Source organism: Heterodontus francisci, chromosome 1 (genome assembly GCF_036365525.1).
Source record: "Heterodontus francisci isolate sHetFra1 chromosome 1, sHetFra1.hap1, whole genome shotgun sequence".
Lineage (NCBI taxonomy): Eukaryota > Metazoa > Chordata > Chondrichthyes > Heterodontiformes > Heterodontidae > Heterodontus > Heterodontus francisci.
Genome location: NC_090371.1, coordinates 184,949,838 through 184,965,635, shown reverse-complemented (window position 1 = coordinate 184,965,635; position 15,798 = coordinate 184,949,838). Strand labels below are relative to the sequence as shown.

The 15,798-nt window shown below is 42.2% G+C and overlaps 1 protein-coding gene across 8 annotated transcripts in view; it reads left to right on the top strand.

Moving 5' to 3' along the window:
* The window catches only part of ndst3 (N-deacetylase/N-sulfotransferase (heparan glucosaminyl) 3), a 949,017-nt gene that overhangs the window by 841,847 nt on the left and 91,372 nt on the right, over window positions 1-15,798 (top strand). For all 8 annotated transcript variants that reach the window (XM_068039449.1, XM_068039470.1, XM_068039439.1 and 5 more), the window contains one exon: window positions 6,658-6,786. In XM_068039449.1, the coding sequence (XP_067895550.1) occupies window positions 6,658-6,786 (129 nt within the window). The remainder of the gene's footprint in view (window positions 1-6,657; window positions 6,787-15,798) is intronic.

Below are 15,798 nucleotides of genomic sequence, written 5' to 3'. Positions count from 1 at the left end.
GGAGTGAAAATTGATAGGAAGGAGGTACTGGAAAGGCGGGCTATGCTTAGAGTGGATAAGTCACCGGATCCGGATGGCTTGCATCCCAGGTTTCTAAAGGAAGTGGGATGGAGATAGTGGAAAGACTTGCTATAATTTTTCAATCTTCCCTAGATAAAGGGGCAGTGCCAGAGGATTGGAAAGTGGCAGAGGTGCCACCCTTATTCAAGAAAGGGTGTAAGGACATTCCTAATAACTACAGTTTAACGTCAGTGGTGGGTTAGATTTTAGCAACAACAATCAGGGAAAAAAGTAACAGGCACTTGGAGAGGTTCGAGCAAGTTCAGGAGAGCTAGCAGAGATTTGTAAAAGGCAGATCATGCTTGACCAATCTGTTTGAATTTTTTGATGAAGTAGCAGAGAAGATTGATAGAGGGAATGCAGTAGATGTTGTCTTCTTTTGATTTTAAGAAAGCGTTTGACGAAGTACCACATAAAAGGCTGGTTAACAAAACTGAGGCTCATGGGTAGGAGGGTCAGTGTCAGCTTGGATAAAAAATTGGCTTACGGACAGAAAACAGTGAGTCAACAATAACAACTTATATTTATTTCGCACCTTTAACATAATAAAACGTTCCCAAGGTGCTTTACAGGTGCATTATAAAACAAGGTAATGCAGTGAACCATAAAGGAGATATTAGGTCAGATAACCAAAAGCTTGGTCAAAGCTTAGGTATTACGGAGTGTCTTAAAGGAGGAAAGTAAGGTGGGGAAGTGTAGAGGTTTTCGGAGGGTATTCCATAGCTCAAGCCTACACAACTGAAGGTGTGGCTATCATTGGTGGAGCGATGAAAATCAGGGATGCACAAGAGGCCAGAATTAGCGTAGTGCAGATATCGTGGAGGATTGTGGGGCTGGAGGAGATTACAAAGATAGGGATGTGTAGTATACGGTTGTAAGGGTTAATACTAAAGACAGTGAGAGAGACCCCTCCCACTGCATGAGCGATGATGTAACAGTCACATGAGATAGACTTCAGGAGAAGAAGGTATAGCAGCACAAAGGATGCAAGCTTAAATGGCTTGCAGAGAGTGTATATAGCATCTGTAAATAATAAAGAGTTGTTAGTTAACCTTTACCAGAGTCTAAGACTTTCTCCAGAATGCCCTACAATGCTACTAATACAAATACAACTAAACCCAACAGGAGGAACAAGGCATGGAGGGATTTGAAAACAAGGATGAGAACTTTAAAATCAAGACATTGCTTGACTTGGAGCCAATGTAGGTCAGCAAGTATAGGGGGTGATAGGGGAACAAAACATAGTGCAAGTTTTTTTCATTCTTTCATGGAACATGGGCATCACTGCCAAGGCCAACATTTGTTGCCCATCCCTAACTGCCCTTGACAACTGAGTGACTTGCTAGGCCATTTCAGAGGGCAGTTAGGGGGTCAATCATATTATTGTGGTTCTGGAGTCACATGTAGACCAGACTAGGTAAGGGTGGCAGATTTCCTTCCCTAAAGGACATTAGTGAACCAGATGGGTTTTTACAACATCAATGATAGCTTCATGGCACCATTACTGAGACTAGCTTTCAATTCCAGATTTTTTTTAAATTAATTAATTGAATTTATATTCCACCAGCTGCTGTGATGGAATTTGAACCTGTCTCCCTGGGAATTAGCCTGGGCTTCTCAATTACTAATCCAGGGATGTTACCACTATGCCACTGCCTCCCTGTAAGAAACAGGCAGTAGAGTTTTGGACGACCTCAAGTTTGCAGAGGGTAGAATGTAGGAGACCAGCCAGGAGCGCATTGAAATAATCAAGTCCAGAGGTAATGAAGGCATGAATGAGGGTTCCAGCAGCAGATGAGCTGAGACAGGGGCACAGTCGAGCAATGTTACGGAGGTGGAAATTAGCGGTCTCAGTGATGGCACGATTATGAAATCAGAAGCTCATCTCGAGGTCAAATGTGACACCAAGACTGCAAACAGACTGGCTTAATCTCAGCTATAATAAAAGCAAAATACTGCAGATTCTGGAATCTGAATTAAACAGAAGGCTGCATCTTACAGGCTCACCGCCACTCTGCAGAGCCGCCATGATATTAAACAGGCCAGCTCATTTACATGGCCGGGGCGGACTGCACCCGCCCCCACAACCCGATGACGTGGAGAGGGTGGGTGTTCCATCCCAGGCAACACCGTCCGGTGCCACTGCGCATGCGCTGGCGCCATTTTTAAAGGGCTTCCAGCCCTTACATTTAATTTACATTTTTAAAGTTAAAGGAGTTTTAAAAATTAAATAAAGTTGTCCCAACCCTGTCCTACTCTCCTCCAATTACCATCAAATTTATGACTTGTCCTCTCCCTCCCAAAAAACTTACCTTGTGCTCCTGACCTTCCCCTCACCGCCCGAAAGTTAATAAACTATTACTCCATCTCACCACTCCCTAAACCAATCAAAAACGTTTAACGCTGCTCTCCTCCACCACCCTGAAAACATACCTGCTGCCCCCTCCCAACCAGTGTTCCACCTCGGATCTCCAAAAGGAGATCCAAAGGCACGGGCGTTCCAGCAACCGACCTCAATATTGCAGCAAGACGGCTGGCAGGAGCAGGTAAGTCATTAATTTACATTCAATAACATATTTAAATCCTGCTGCCGTCGCTGAGCGGCGGAAGGAGAATGCCACGAGGCCTCGGCGCCACTGACAGTATGGGACCGGGCCTTCCTGGTGACAGTAACAGAATTCAGAAAGACATAGACAGACTGGTGAAATGGCCTGGTACGTGGACTGGGATTTAATGAGGAGGTGGTGGCCCTGCCCACCAGACGAAAAGCTGGGGGCAAGTCTTTATGCGCCGGCCCTGGAAGCCACAATGCTATTTTGCATGGCTCAGGCCATTAATTGCCTGAAGCAAGGAAGTTACGTAAAACTTTATAAATCACTGGTCAGGCTTCAGCTGGAATATTGTGGCCAATTCTAGGCACCACACTTTAGAAAGGGCATGAAGGCTTTGGAGAGGGTGCAGAGGGGATTTACTACAATGATACCTGGGATGAGGGACTTCAGTTACGTGGAGAGAGTGGAGAACCTGGGATGGTTCTCCTTAGAGCAGAGAAAGTTAAAGGGTGATTTAATAGAGGTGTTCAAAATCATGAAGAATTTTGGTGGAGTAGAAAAGGAGTAACTGTTTGAAGAGGCAAATGGTCAGTAACCAAAGGGCACAGATTTAAGATATTTGGCAAAAGAGCAAGAGGTGAGATAAGATTATTTTTTAAAGATTAAGTATTAATGATCTGGAATGCACAGCCTGAAAGAGAATTGGATAAAAACTTAAAGGAGAGAAAATGACAAGGCTATGGGGGAAAAGCAGGGGAGTAGAACTGATTGGGTAGTTCTTTCAAAGAGCCAGCACAGGCATGATGGGTTGAGTGACCTGCATCTGTGCTGTTTCATTCTATGATTCTATGAGTGGTTTATCAATTGCTTGTATAAATCTTGAGATTACCTTGATTTGCGCTGCTATGCATTTATTATTTTTTATAATGCATACAATGCTATTTGGAAAAACTTATTACAATAAAGCTAGACTCAGAAAGTAAAAGATAAACAGGGAATTTTGACTTTGTGCAAAAGTATAAAATGGAGGATAGCAAATCGGCAGCCAATTTCGGGAGAGATAAAAAATGATCCAGCTATTCCCCACTTTACATTACAGCATAATGTCAAAATTAGCCCAGCCTGTTTACATCACTGAATTAGGCTAAAGTAATGTAATACAACATGACTGACTCAAACAGAAGTGACAGGATGTTTATGAATAGTCTGAAGCTGAAAAATACAGTTTGTAATGTAGATTTATACACATAGAACTCAACTGCTGTAGTGTCACATTATTAATAACTACAGTTTTTGCTCTGAATTACTTTGGAAGTATTTTCTTTGTATTAACAATTAAAAAAAATCATAAATGGACAAAAATATGAAATAAAACAGAAAATGCTGGAAATGTGGGGCAGGCCCAGGAGTATCTCAAAGAGAAAGATAGGTTTCAGATTCGGCAATTCAGATGTAACCCCGCATCAGAATTTCATATCAGTGGATCTTTCCTCAGATATAGGTCAGGGCTTGTTATATTGGAAGGAGTTAGCATCAGAACATTAATGAATTTTTGACCCTGATAAGGTTTTGCTTTGTATCTATACTGTCAACAGTGCTAGAATGGAAAAATCATCAGCATCTTAACACAGGGATAGATAAAGGCGTTGAATTGATGGAATATGTCAAAGATTTCACTAGCCTTGGGGCATTATTTCAAATTTAAATGAGTCAGGGCTAAGGACACAACCTAAATAGTAAGTCAACTCAGTGAATGCTGCCAGCTGTGGCCAGTCCACAAAGTTACATGTAATCCACCCATTGACCTGGATGAAATCTTCATGCGTGTGGAAGCTAATGCTGCCTGCAGGTATCCCATTTATATTATTGCTCTCATCACCCCATGCTACATAGACTTGGTGCTCCATTGCTTAGTGAGTGAAAAGAGGATGGGAAATGCCCTCTTGGCAATGGCTGTGTTTAGAGATTTCACTGTCTGGATTACTTTAATTATCTATTCCAATTTGGCTTGAGGTGGTGGGTGGAGGGGCAGCAATTGTTTATTTATTTTTTAGATCAGTTTAATTATCAGAGTGGAATGTAGCAAGTTTTTAAAAAATCATTGCAGAAATAAATAAGGGATGCGGGAGTTAAATAAAGGCCCTGGGGGTGAAATTGGTCTTTCCCAGTCATGTCAGAAGCCTGTTTTATACCACTCCCAATTTTCTTTTTCATTGAAGTCTCTTTTCTAATATAAATAAAAACAAGAAATGCTGGAAATACTGAGCAGGTCTGGCAGCATCTGTGGAGAGAGAAGCAGAATTAACTTTTCTGGTCAGTGACCCTTTTTCTGAACTGAAACATTAACTCTGCTTCTCTCTCCACAGATGCTGCCAGACCTGCTGAGTGTTTCCAGCATTTCTTGTTTTTATTTCAGATTTTCAGCATCTGCAGTATTTTGCTTCTCTTTTCTAATAGCCTACTCAACTTGGAGTTAATTTTATACTTTCAAAACGAAGCAATGCATCTTCCGTAGAAGTTGGATTACTCCCAATAAATTAAATTGCACTGAAATTTAGTTTTTGCACACCCAGATGTAGCAAAATACTGTTTATAATTTTAAAAACCTAATACCTTAATTCTTGCAGCATCTTACTGAATGTTGTGATGTTTCTGTTAACAATGAAATTTCTACCTGCTTATAATGAAAAGTTGGGTATTTACTTCCTATTTAATCAGCATGAAAGTGTGAGCTGTCTGATTGGTACCAGAATTTCTGATCGTGAGCAGCCGTGTCTCATTCTGAACGCCAACTGACCCTTGCAAAAATGTGAACTGGGAGCTCCATCAATATTTCAATCAGTAAAAGTCCTTCCACTGTGAGAATAAGCCGTACAGATCAGGGCAGTCCCAGGTTTGATCCACAGTAGATGCTGAATTAGCAAGTTTCAGCAGTGCAATTGGTTTTTAGTGTCCTTGAGTTAAGGAGGGAGAAAATCAGCCACGAATTGAAGCTTGTGGTCACTTTTCAATGATTGCTGCTGGAAAGTGCATCTGTGTGGACACTTTCCATTATATAGGTGTCAGATGAGAAGGAGATTCAGCTTGGCTTTGATGGCACTATAGTTTAATTAGCCTGCTCTTACTCACCACCCAGATTTACACATGAAGAATCATACAGCACAGATTGAGCCCATTCTGCCCATTGTGCCTGTGCCGGTTCTTAGAAAGAGCTACAGTCCCACTCAAAAGCTTTTTCCCCATAACCCTACAAATCTATCTCCGTCATGTATTTATCCATTTCCCTCTTGAAAGTTATTATTGAATCTGCTTCCACCACCCTTTCAGGCAGTGCATTCCAGATCACAATAACTCACTGCATGAAAAGAGTGGTCATTTCGATGAGGTGCCAGAGGATGACCAGTCATTGTCGAACTGTACTTCAGCACAAGTCAGTACCTATACAGAGGAGTGTTTATTAAAAAAAAATCTGCCTCAGCAATACAATCTTATTTTCCTCTTTCACAAAATTTTGGTTTGGAATTTCAGCCTGGAAAGCAAAGAATGGAGAAGCTTTGTTACATTAGGCAGCCTTGGAATCCATATCGAAATACAGTCATCATAGCTGAGCTAGTTGTTTTATGCAACTAAACTTGATCTGACTGCTCTTTCATTTGATGAAACTGTCCGTCAGTTTACATTCAATCAGAAAGCATTTTTCAAGTAAACAAAATTTCACTGACAGTTCATTGCCTTACGATAAAAACTTTACAGTGTTATTACAATGAAATAATGAAATAAGCTAATTTGTACCATGCTGTCAGGATTTGTGTATAAAGACCCAGTGACCTATATAAGGAATTACTGTTTCCTCAGCACTCCAGAAGTAGGTACAGAGGACTAAATAGCAAAATGATTACTTGACCTTTCCCGTTGCTCTCCAAAGGCCTTTTTAAATTGAATTTTCAATAGTCCATTGTCTATTTTCCTCCAATTTATTCTGCTTTGTGTAAAATGTTACTTTGAGGAACACCTGCTCAAGTATATCCTTTTTTTATATCTTCAGGTACTCCCACGTCAAACCTGTGGCCTTTTCACCCATACCATATTCTACAAGGAGTACCCTGGAGGTCCAAGAGAACTGGACAAAAGCATCAGGGGAGGAGAACTTTTTCTCACTGTTCTCCTTAACCCAGTAAGTGTTTAATGTATCTATAGTTGTGAACATTAGTGATGGCAAAGAGAATCTAGGTTTCCCCCAAAGCTTCACCCTAGTCCTGAACTCACATCTTACTCTAGTTTCTCGCCTGTCCTTCCTCATACCTTATCCGAGTTCATCTTATCTATGAGAATCACCTCCTGCTTTCTTCACTTTATAGCTGCTAAGGAACTGCCACCCAATGTCCCTTCCTGTCTCCCCAGCTAGCAGATATTGTAAACGCTTCCCTCTCCTCAGGTACTGTTTTACCCCACCACCACCTCTCCCCTGCTTTCAAATATTCCATCATCACCCACTCCTTAAAAAACATCTTGAAGTCTCTGTCCTTGCATGCTACTGCCCAATCTCCAACCTCCTCTTCCTCTCCAAGGCTCTTGAAGATGTGCTGCTTCCAAATTCCATGTCCAACTTTCCTGCAACTGCATGCTTGAACCTCTCCAATCAGGTTTTCACTCTTGCCACAGCACTGAAATGAATTATAGAATCATACAACACAGAAGGAGGCCATTCAGCCCATTGTGCCTCTGCTGGCTCTTTGAAAGAGTTTTTCAATTAGTCCCACTCTTTCCATATAGCCCTACATTTTTTTTCCTTTCAACTATCTATCCAATTCCCCTTTGAAAGTTACTAGAGAATCTGCTTCCACCACCTTTCAGACAAAGTTTTCCAGATCATAGCAACGCACTGTATGAAAAAAAGACTCCTAATTTCTGCTCTGGTTATTTTTCCAATTACCTTAAACCTGTTTCATCTGATTACCTATGCTCCTGCCAGTGTAAACTATTCCTCCCTCTGTTCTCTATCAGAACTCCTCAAAATTTTGAACACCTCCATTAAATTGCCCTTAATCTTTTCGGCTCTAAGGAGAGCAATCTCAACTTCACTGAACTGAAGTCTTTCATCCCTGGTACCAATCGAGTGAATCTCTTCTGCACCTTCTCCAAGGCCTTGATATCCTTCCTATCTGAGGTGCCCAGACTGCAACATAATACTCCAGTTGATGATTTTAAATGGTTCTCATAACTTCCTTACTTTTATACTCTGCCTCTATTTATAAAGCCAGGTATCCCATATGATTTTTTTAACAGCCTTATCAATTTGCCCTGCCACCTTCAAAGATTTGTGTACAAAAACCCGCAGGTTTCTCTCTTCCTGCACCCCATTTAAAATTGTACTATTTGTTTTATATTGCCTCCCCTCATTCTTCGTTCCTTTGTTCTTAATTCTGCACTAAATTTCGTCAACAATCTGTCTTCCCATTTCATCAGTCCTCCTGTAGCCTTTTACTATCTTCCTCACTGTTTACTACGTACCCAAGTTTCGGTGTCATCAGCAAGCATTGAAATTATGCCATGTTTACCTAAGGCCAGGTCATTGCTATAGATCTAAAAGGGCCCAATACCGACCCCTTGGGGGCACCATTGTATACTTTCCTCCAGTCTAAAAAAACAACCATTCACCATTACTCTTCACTTTCTGTCCTTTGGCCAATTTTGTATCCACTCTGCCACTATCCCTTGAATACAATATGCTTAGTTAAAGTCACAAATGACATCCTGTGTAACCTAGACAATGGTGCACTATATATCCTCATTCTTCTCGAAGTGTCTGCTGGCTTTGACATGGTTGACCACACCATCCCCTTTCAACGCCTCTCCTCCTTTGTCCAGCTGAGTGGGATTACCCTTACCAGGTTGCACTGTTAGCTATCCAGCTGTATTGAGAGACTCTTCTGCAATGGATTCTCTTCCTGCCTTTATACCATTATTTTTGGAGTTCTCCAAGGATATGTTCTTGATGTCCTCCTTTTCTAATCTACATGCTGCCCCTCAGCGACATTATTTGAAGTCATCATGCCAGGTTCCACATGTTTGGTGATGGCACCTAACTCTACCTCTCTTGACACCACCACTCCATCTATCCAGTGCTGGGTGAGCCAAAATTTCCTCCAACTAAACACTGGTGAGATTGAAGCCATTTCCTTTGGCCCCCTCCACAAATTCCATTCTGCTGCCTGGACACTATCTAAGGCTGAATCAGACTGCTCACAATCTTGTTGTCCAATTTAACTGGCAATAATACTGAAGACTTGCATTTCAGAACTGGCTGCGCCGCTAGCACAGCTGTTCCAGTACAGCTGCAACACTGGCATATACCCACCAATGTGCAAAATTGCCCATGTATATCCTGTGCACAAAATGCAGGACATATCCAACCCAACCAATTACCTCCCCATCAATCTATTCTCGATCATCAGCAAAGTGATGGAAGGTGTCGTCAACAGTGCTATCAAGCGGCACTTACTCAGCAATAACCTGCTCACTGAGCTCAGTTTGGGTTCCACCAGGGCCATTCAGCTCCTGAACTCATTACAGCATTGATGCAAGCATGGACAAAAGGCTGAACTCAAGAGGTGAGGTGAGAGTGACTGCCCTTGACATCAAGGTAGCATTTGACAGAGTGTGGCATCAATGAGCCCTAACAAAACTGGAGTCAATGCGAATCAGGGGGAAAACTCTCCACTGGTTAGAGTCCTACTGTCTTCAGCTGCTTCGTCAATGACCTTCCCTCCTTCAGAACGTCTGAGGTGGGGATCTTCGCTGATGATTGCACAATGCTCAGCACCATTCGCGAATCCTTAGTACTGAAGCAGTCCGTGTCCCTATGCACCTGAACATTCAGGCTTGGGCTGATAAGTGGCAAGTTACGTTCGCACCAGGCAATCACCATCTCCAACAAGAGAGAACCCCACCATCTCCCCTTGACATTCATTGATTACCATCACTGAATAGCCTATTATCAACATCCTGGGGGTTACCATTTACCAGAAACTGAACTGGACCAGCCATGTAAGCACTGTGGCTACAAGAGCAGGTCAGAAGCTGGGAATTCTGTGGCAAGTAACTCCCCTCCTGACTCCCCAATGCCTGCCCACCATCTATAAGGCACATGTCAGGAGTGTGATGGAGTACTCTCCACTTGCCTGGATGAGTGCAGCTCCAACAACACTCAAGAAGCTCGACACCATTCGGGACAAAGCAGCCCATTTGATCGGCTCCCCGTCCACCACTTTCAACATTCACTCCCTTCTCCACCGATGCACAGTGGCAGCAATGTGTACCATATGCAAGAATCACTGCAGCAACTCACCAAGGCTCCTTCGACAGCATCTTCAAACCCAAGACCTATACCACCAAGAAAGACAAGGGCAGCAGATGCATGGGAACATCACCACCTGCAAGTTCCCTTTCAAGCCACAAACCATCCTGAACTGGGACTATATTTCTGTTCCTTCACTGTCACTGGGTCAAAATCCTGGAACTCCCTTTCTAACAGCACTGTGGGTGTATCTACACCACATGGATTGCAGCGGTTCAAGTAGGTGGCTCACCACCACCTTCTCAACAGCAATTAGGGATGGGCAACAAATGCTGGCCTAGCCAGTGACACCACATCCCATGAAAGAATTAAAAACAAAACCTGTGCTGTGCTTCCGACCCTGTCACAAAGAGTGCCTACTTCTACATCGCCCATCTTCACCCCTGCCTCGGTCCATGTGCTGCTGAAACCCTCATCCATGATTTTGTTGCCTCCAGACTTGACTATTCTAATACTCTCTTGGCTGGTCTCCCATCTTCCAACCTCCCTAAACTTGAGCTCATCCAAACCTCTGATGCATGTATCCTAATTGACACCATTTCCATTCACGCATCACCCCTGTCCTCGCTGACCTATACTGGCTCCTGGTTAACCAATGCCTTGATTTTAAAATCCTCAATGTCATGCTTAAGTCTGTCCATGGCCTCACCTCTCCATTTTCTGTTACCTCCTCCAGTTTTACAACCCTCCAAGAACTCTGTGTTCCTCCAACTCTCGCCTCTTGAGAATCCCCCACTTCCTTAACTCCACTATTGGTGGCCGTACCTTCAGCTGTATAGGCCATATGCCTCCGCCTCACCAACTCTCTCCCAACTTTAAGACGCTGCTTAAAATGTACCTCTTTGACTAACATTTAGTCTCTGTCCTAATATCTCTTCCTTTGTCTTGGTATCAGTTTTTGTCTAATTATGATCCTGTGAAAAATCTTGGCATGATTTAGTATGTTAAAGGCACTATGTAAATGCACATTTTTATTGTAGACTGTGGAATAAATAAAGCACCCTGGGAAATAAGCAGTCAGGAAGGGGTTGGAGCATGTGAAAACTAATATGGCTAGCATGTGTCTGACAGGCATCATACTTTTTCTTGAAGTTCACAGAGTGTGCTGATTGTGACTGTAGAGGGGTCTCTGGTCTGGACTGCAATGTTTAAAGAGATTGTGTAAGGCAATCCATGCCACAACAGGAATTGGTTGGAAAAGATAATATCATTAAAAAAAGTAGGCTTAGAGATTATGCTGCTTGCTAAAATGTCCACTCATGCCAAATAATGCATTTGCTTTTAACTCCCAAGTAGATGCCTCTACAAATCAATGTAAAGAAAACATGTCAGTTTTATGTTTATGCTGGGTTGCTGGTGATATATTTCTGATTTATTGCAGAGCAATGAAGGTATCTCACTTGTATTAAATCACAAACTGGTTTATTTACAGCACTTTAAATATCTCTGCACCACAAGATCTCAGTACAATGTCTTCTCAGAACAGTCTGTGTCTAGTAGAACATTCTAGTTCTGTGTCTTTTAGTTTCAGTTTCAAACTCTCAAGCTCCACCCACAGGCTTAAGCAATCAAACACAGTAAACACAGATCAATCAAACACTACATTTTCCCCCTTTTGACTAAAAAATTTATTTTTGGATTAAAGTATTCTAAACAACAATCATATATACATCAAGTTATTTCTTAGTGTTCAACTTGTCTGTTTTCGCTAAGTACAGAAATAGTCTTTGAGATAGGAAAGTCTCTTAGGTCTGCAGTTAGATTGACAAATTTGAGGTTGTGGATCTGTTTGATCAGCTTGATGAGGCAGATGATCAATATCACTCATAGGAAAAGGAAATGTATCTTCATAAACACGCTCCTCAAAATATCCTGGTCTGCTCCCTATCAAACGTCTCACATTCCACGTGGTGTTGTCATCCAACAGATAAGCATTGATACCTGACAAACGTTTAAGCTGCTTTGGACCTGATACTGATGAAGCAAGTTTGTGGTCGCGATTTGGCCATTTGATTCAAACCCAATCTCCAACTTTAAATTGTGGTTCCCTTGCACCTATACATTTGTCAAAGTATGCTTTTGCTTTAGCTTGTCACCTTGTGATTTCATCTGCTTCCGCTCTGACATTCTCGTTAACTGGTCGTGATGGTTTAAGAATAGTCGGTGACATGCGAAAGTTATGACCTATCACAAGTTCAGCTGGTGTCTTTCCGGTCAGGGAGTTTGTAGGCTTAACTCTAGCTGCTGTCACTCTGTAAGCTAGAAAGTCAATCTCGGGTGCCGCAAATGTGCATTTATCCTTGTTTAGTGTCAAATTGTGTTTTGCAAGTCGAGTGAGCACTGCTGATCATTAATTATGTTCAACTTTGTCCCTCCCGTGGACAAAGACATCAAGTAGGTTGAGTGTCCCCTCAACATCTGACAAGACTGAAGAAATGATCTTCTGGAATGTGCTAGGTGCTGAACTTAGTCCATAGGGCATTCTATGGTACTGAGACACACCTTCATGGGTAACAAAAGCTGTAAGATATCAGCTTTGTTCTGCTAAAGGTATCTGAAGACAACTCCATTGCATATCAAGCTTTGTGACAACTGTGGACTCATGAAGTGATGTCGACAGTTCTTGAAGTGTAGGAAGTGGATACCTGTCTGATATGATAGCTTTGTTGACTGCCTTTCCCCAAATCCAGTAAATAAGGAAGGATACTGGTGTGTATAATCTGCATCATCAATCCCATTAATGTGTGCTCTGGTGGGGTCTTCAAATTTGAATCCAAGCCTATCGAAAAGATTTATCCCCAAAAGGCTTCAGCTTTTAGCTACAAAGTATGTGAACCTGTCTAGGGTGACATTTTTGCAGAGTACTGGAACTGTGATCATCCCCAAAACTGCAATGATAGTGTCATCATAAGCTTGAAGAGTGTCTGTTGCAGGAGTGAGAGAGAATTGTGAAAAATACCGATGGTAGAGTTTGTCACTCAAAATAGATACTTACGCGCCAACATCGATAAGAAGTGACACTGACATGCCTGTGATCTGGACTGAACGTTCCTTAACGTCACCCGATGCTTTACTTTTTGTGATGGTGAATACATGTTGTACCTCACTCTCAGGAAGAGATCCCCCCACATGTCAAGCCGATGAAGTCTTTATCTTCGGCGACCTGCACATTTTTGCAAAATGGTTCCACTTTAAACACGAGTTGCACTTTTTCCCTCAAGCTGGTTGTGGCATTGTGAGTCGATGAGCATTTCCACAATTTGGGCACAGTTTTGAAGGTAACTGACTGTGATGGGGCACATTTTGATCAGGCTGTTGAGGTCTTCTTGTCCTTAACCCTTGCACTGAAGCTGGTTAGGCAAGCTATATCTGCAACCCTGAGTCTAAGGGTGCATGTGTGTATAACCTCTTCAAATCTAACATGGCAGATTTGATCTGGACTGCCAAGGTTATGGCTTTTTCCAAGGTTAAATCATTATCCTCCATGAGGAGACATTCCCTAATTCGTGGAATTGAAATCTTTTTAACGAATTAGTTCGTTGGTTAGTGTACCAATTGCTAGCCACCAATTGCTGCAATGCTGTCACGTATTGTTTAGTGGACTCACCATGTCCCTGGGATCTCTTGTGGAATGTGTATCGCTCTATCATCACACTTTCCTTTGGCCCGAAGTATTTTTCGGGAGCCCTTACTGCCGTATCAAACGTAGACGCATCTTCTGTGAGCTTTTCGAATATATTCTGGCCTTCTGTTTCGAGACACTGTACTAGTATCGCTTTCTTATGGTTCACTGCTATATCTGGGCTGTCCATCCCTGTTGTGAGCAAGTAGGTCTTGAACCCTGATATCCATCTCTCCCAGCATAAGGGAGGATTTCCTGGCATTGAAAGAAATGGTTCTGGTGCAGATACAGTTACGTTTTGCTGAATCATACTTGTTGCCATATTTTTGTTATGTTTACGGCGGGTTTCTGGAAATATATGTCTGATTTATCTCTGAGCAATGCAGATATCTCACTTGTATTAAATCACCAACTGGTTTATTTACAGCACTTTAAAATATCTCCACACGACAAGGTCTCAGAACAATGTCTTCTCAGAACAGTCCGTGTCGAGTAGAACATTCGAGCTCTGTGTCTTTTAGTTTCAGTTTCAAACTCTCAAGCTCCACCCATAGGCTTAAGCAATCAAACACAGCAAACACAGATCAATCAAACACTACAATCAGCACCATTTAAATCATTCTCATTTTTAATTAAAACAAACTGGAAAAGTCTGTCCAGTAACAAACCTGGTCATGCAAACTTCCTTAAACCATTTTCAATACACACTTGTCAACCTATTAATTAAAAAAAAAACAACCTAGAGCAGCTGAGAAAAGCAGTGACGCAATGAATGGTGATCATTTAAAGGTCAATCTCATCTTAAGGCATTTTAGCTGGCATATGTATCAGAAATAATTGCTGGTAACACCACTTCCCATTTAAAATGTTTTTCAGCCTTGTAATTGAACATATTGTGCACAAGGAGCAATGGTTCTTCTATCACTGTAGTGGGACAACAAAAACAGCCTCTTTGTCTTCCAGGACAGCATAATAATAACAGATATTCTTGTGTTTTTCTCATATAAAGGCACATTCACTACTAAAAAGTAATTTTCACTGGTATCTATGTACTAAAATAGTCATCAAAACTTTCCAATTTGTGGAACAGAACATCTTTGGATACTGTGAAGGCTTCATTCTAGAAAGGGGTAATCTTCCAAAATAAAAACAGGAAGTGCTGGAAATACAACAGCAGATCTGACAGCATCTGTGGAGAGAAAAACGGAGTTAACGTTTCAGGTCTGTGACCTCTCATCAGGACCGAATCTTTTGAGTTTGAGCTCATGGCCAGGAGGACATATCAAAAATTTGGTGGAGCCATGTCCAGTATGTTATGACCATTTAATGGCAGGGAAGGAGCAAAATGGTGGAGAATTATTCATAAACTGTCCAGCTTGGCTTTTGATAAAGTACCAAAACCGGTTTCTGACAGTGGTAGCGTTTCTCTATCCTTTTGCTCCTTTGTTCATGAGGTCAGGAAGGAATTTCTGTTGTCTCTTCTTGGAAGTATTGACTGTGGTTACCAGGCTGTCCCGGGAGACACAGGGACTTATTCTGAAGGCATATCGGAGGTTCGTTGCTCCTTGCTTATGGGACCTCTGACTTTAACTCTGGACTCCCTCCTTTTGTCTCCTCTCTATTCCCCTTATATTACCAGGATATATGTATCCTAATCTTGTTACCACAAGACATGTGCGATGCCAATATCATCACCCTCTGTAAGAACAAGGCTGACTGCGGTGACAGCTGCTGTGGAATCTCCCTGCTCAGCATAGTGGGGAAAGTCTTCGCTCGAGTCGTTTTAAACAGGCTCCAGAAGCTGGCTGAGCATGTCTACCCTGAGGCACAGTGTGGCTTTCGAGCAGAGAGATCCACCATTGACATGCTGTTCTCCCTTCGCCAGCTACAGGAGAAATGCCGCAAACAACAGATGCCCCTCTACGTTGCTTTCATTGATCTCACCAAAGCCTTTGACCTCATCAGCAGACGTGGTCTCTTCAGACTACTAGCAAAAATTGGATGTCCACCAAAGCTATTAAGTATCATCACCTCATTCCATGACAATATGAACGACACAATTCAGCATAGCGGCACCTCATCAGACCCCTTTCCTATCCTGAGTGGTGTGAAACAGGGCTGTGTTCTTGCACCTACACTGTTTGGGATCTTCTTCTCCCTGCTGCTCTCACATGCGTTCAGATCTTCGAAAGAAGGAATTTTCCTCC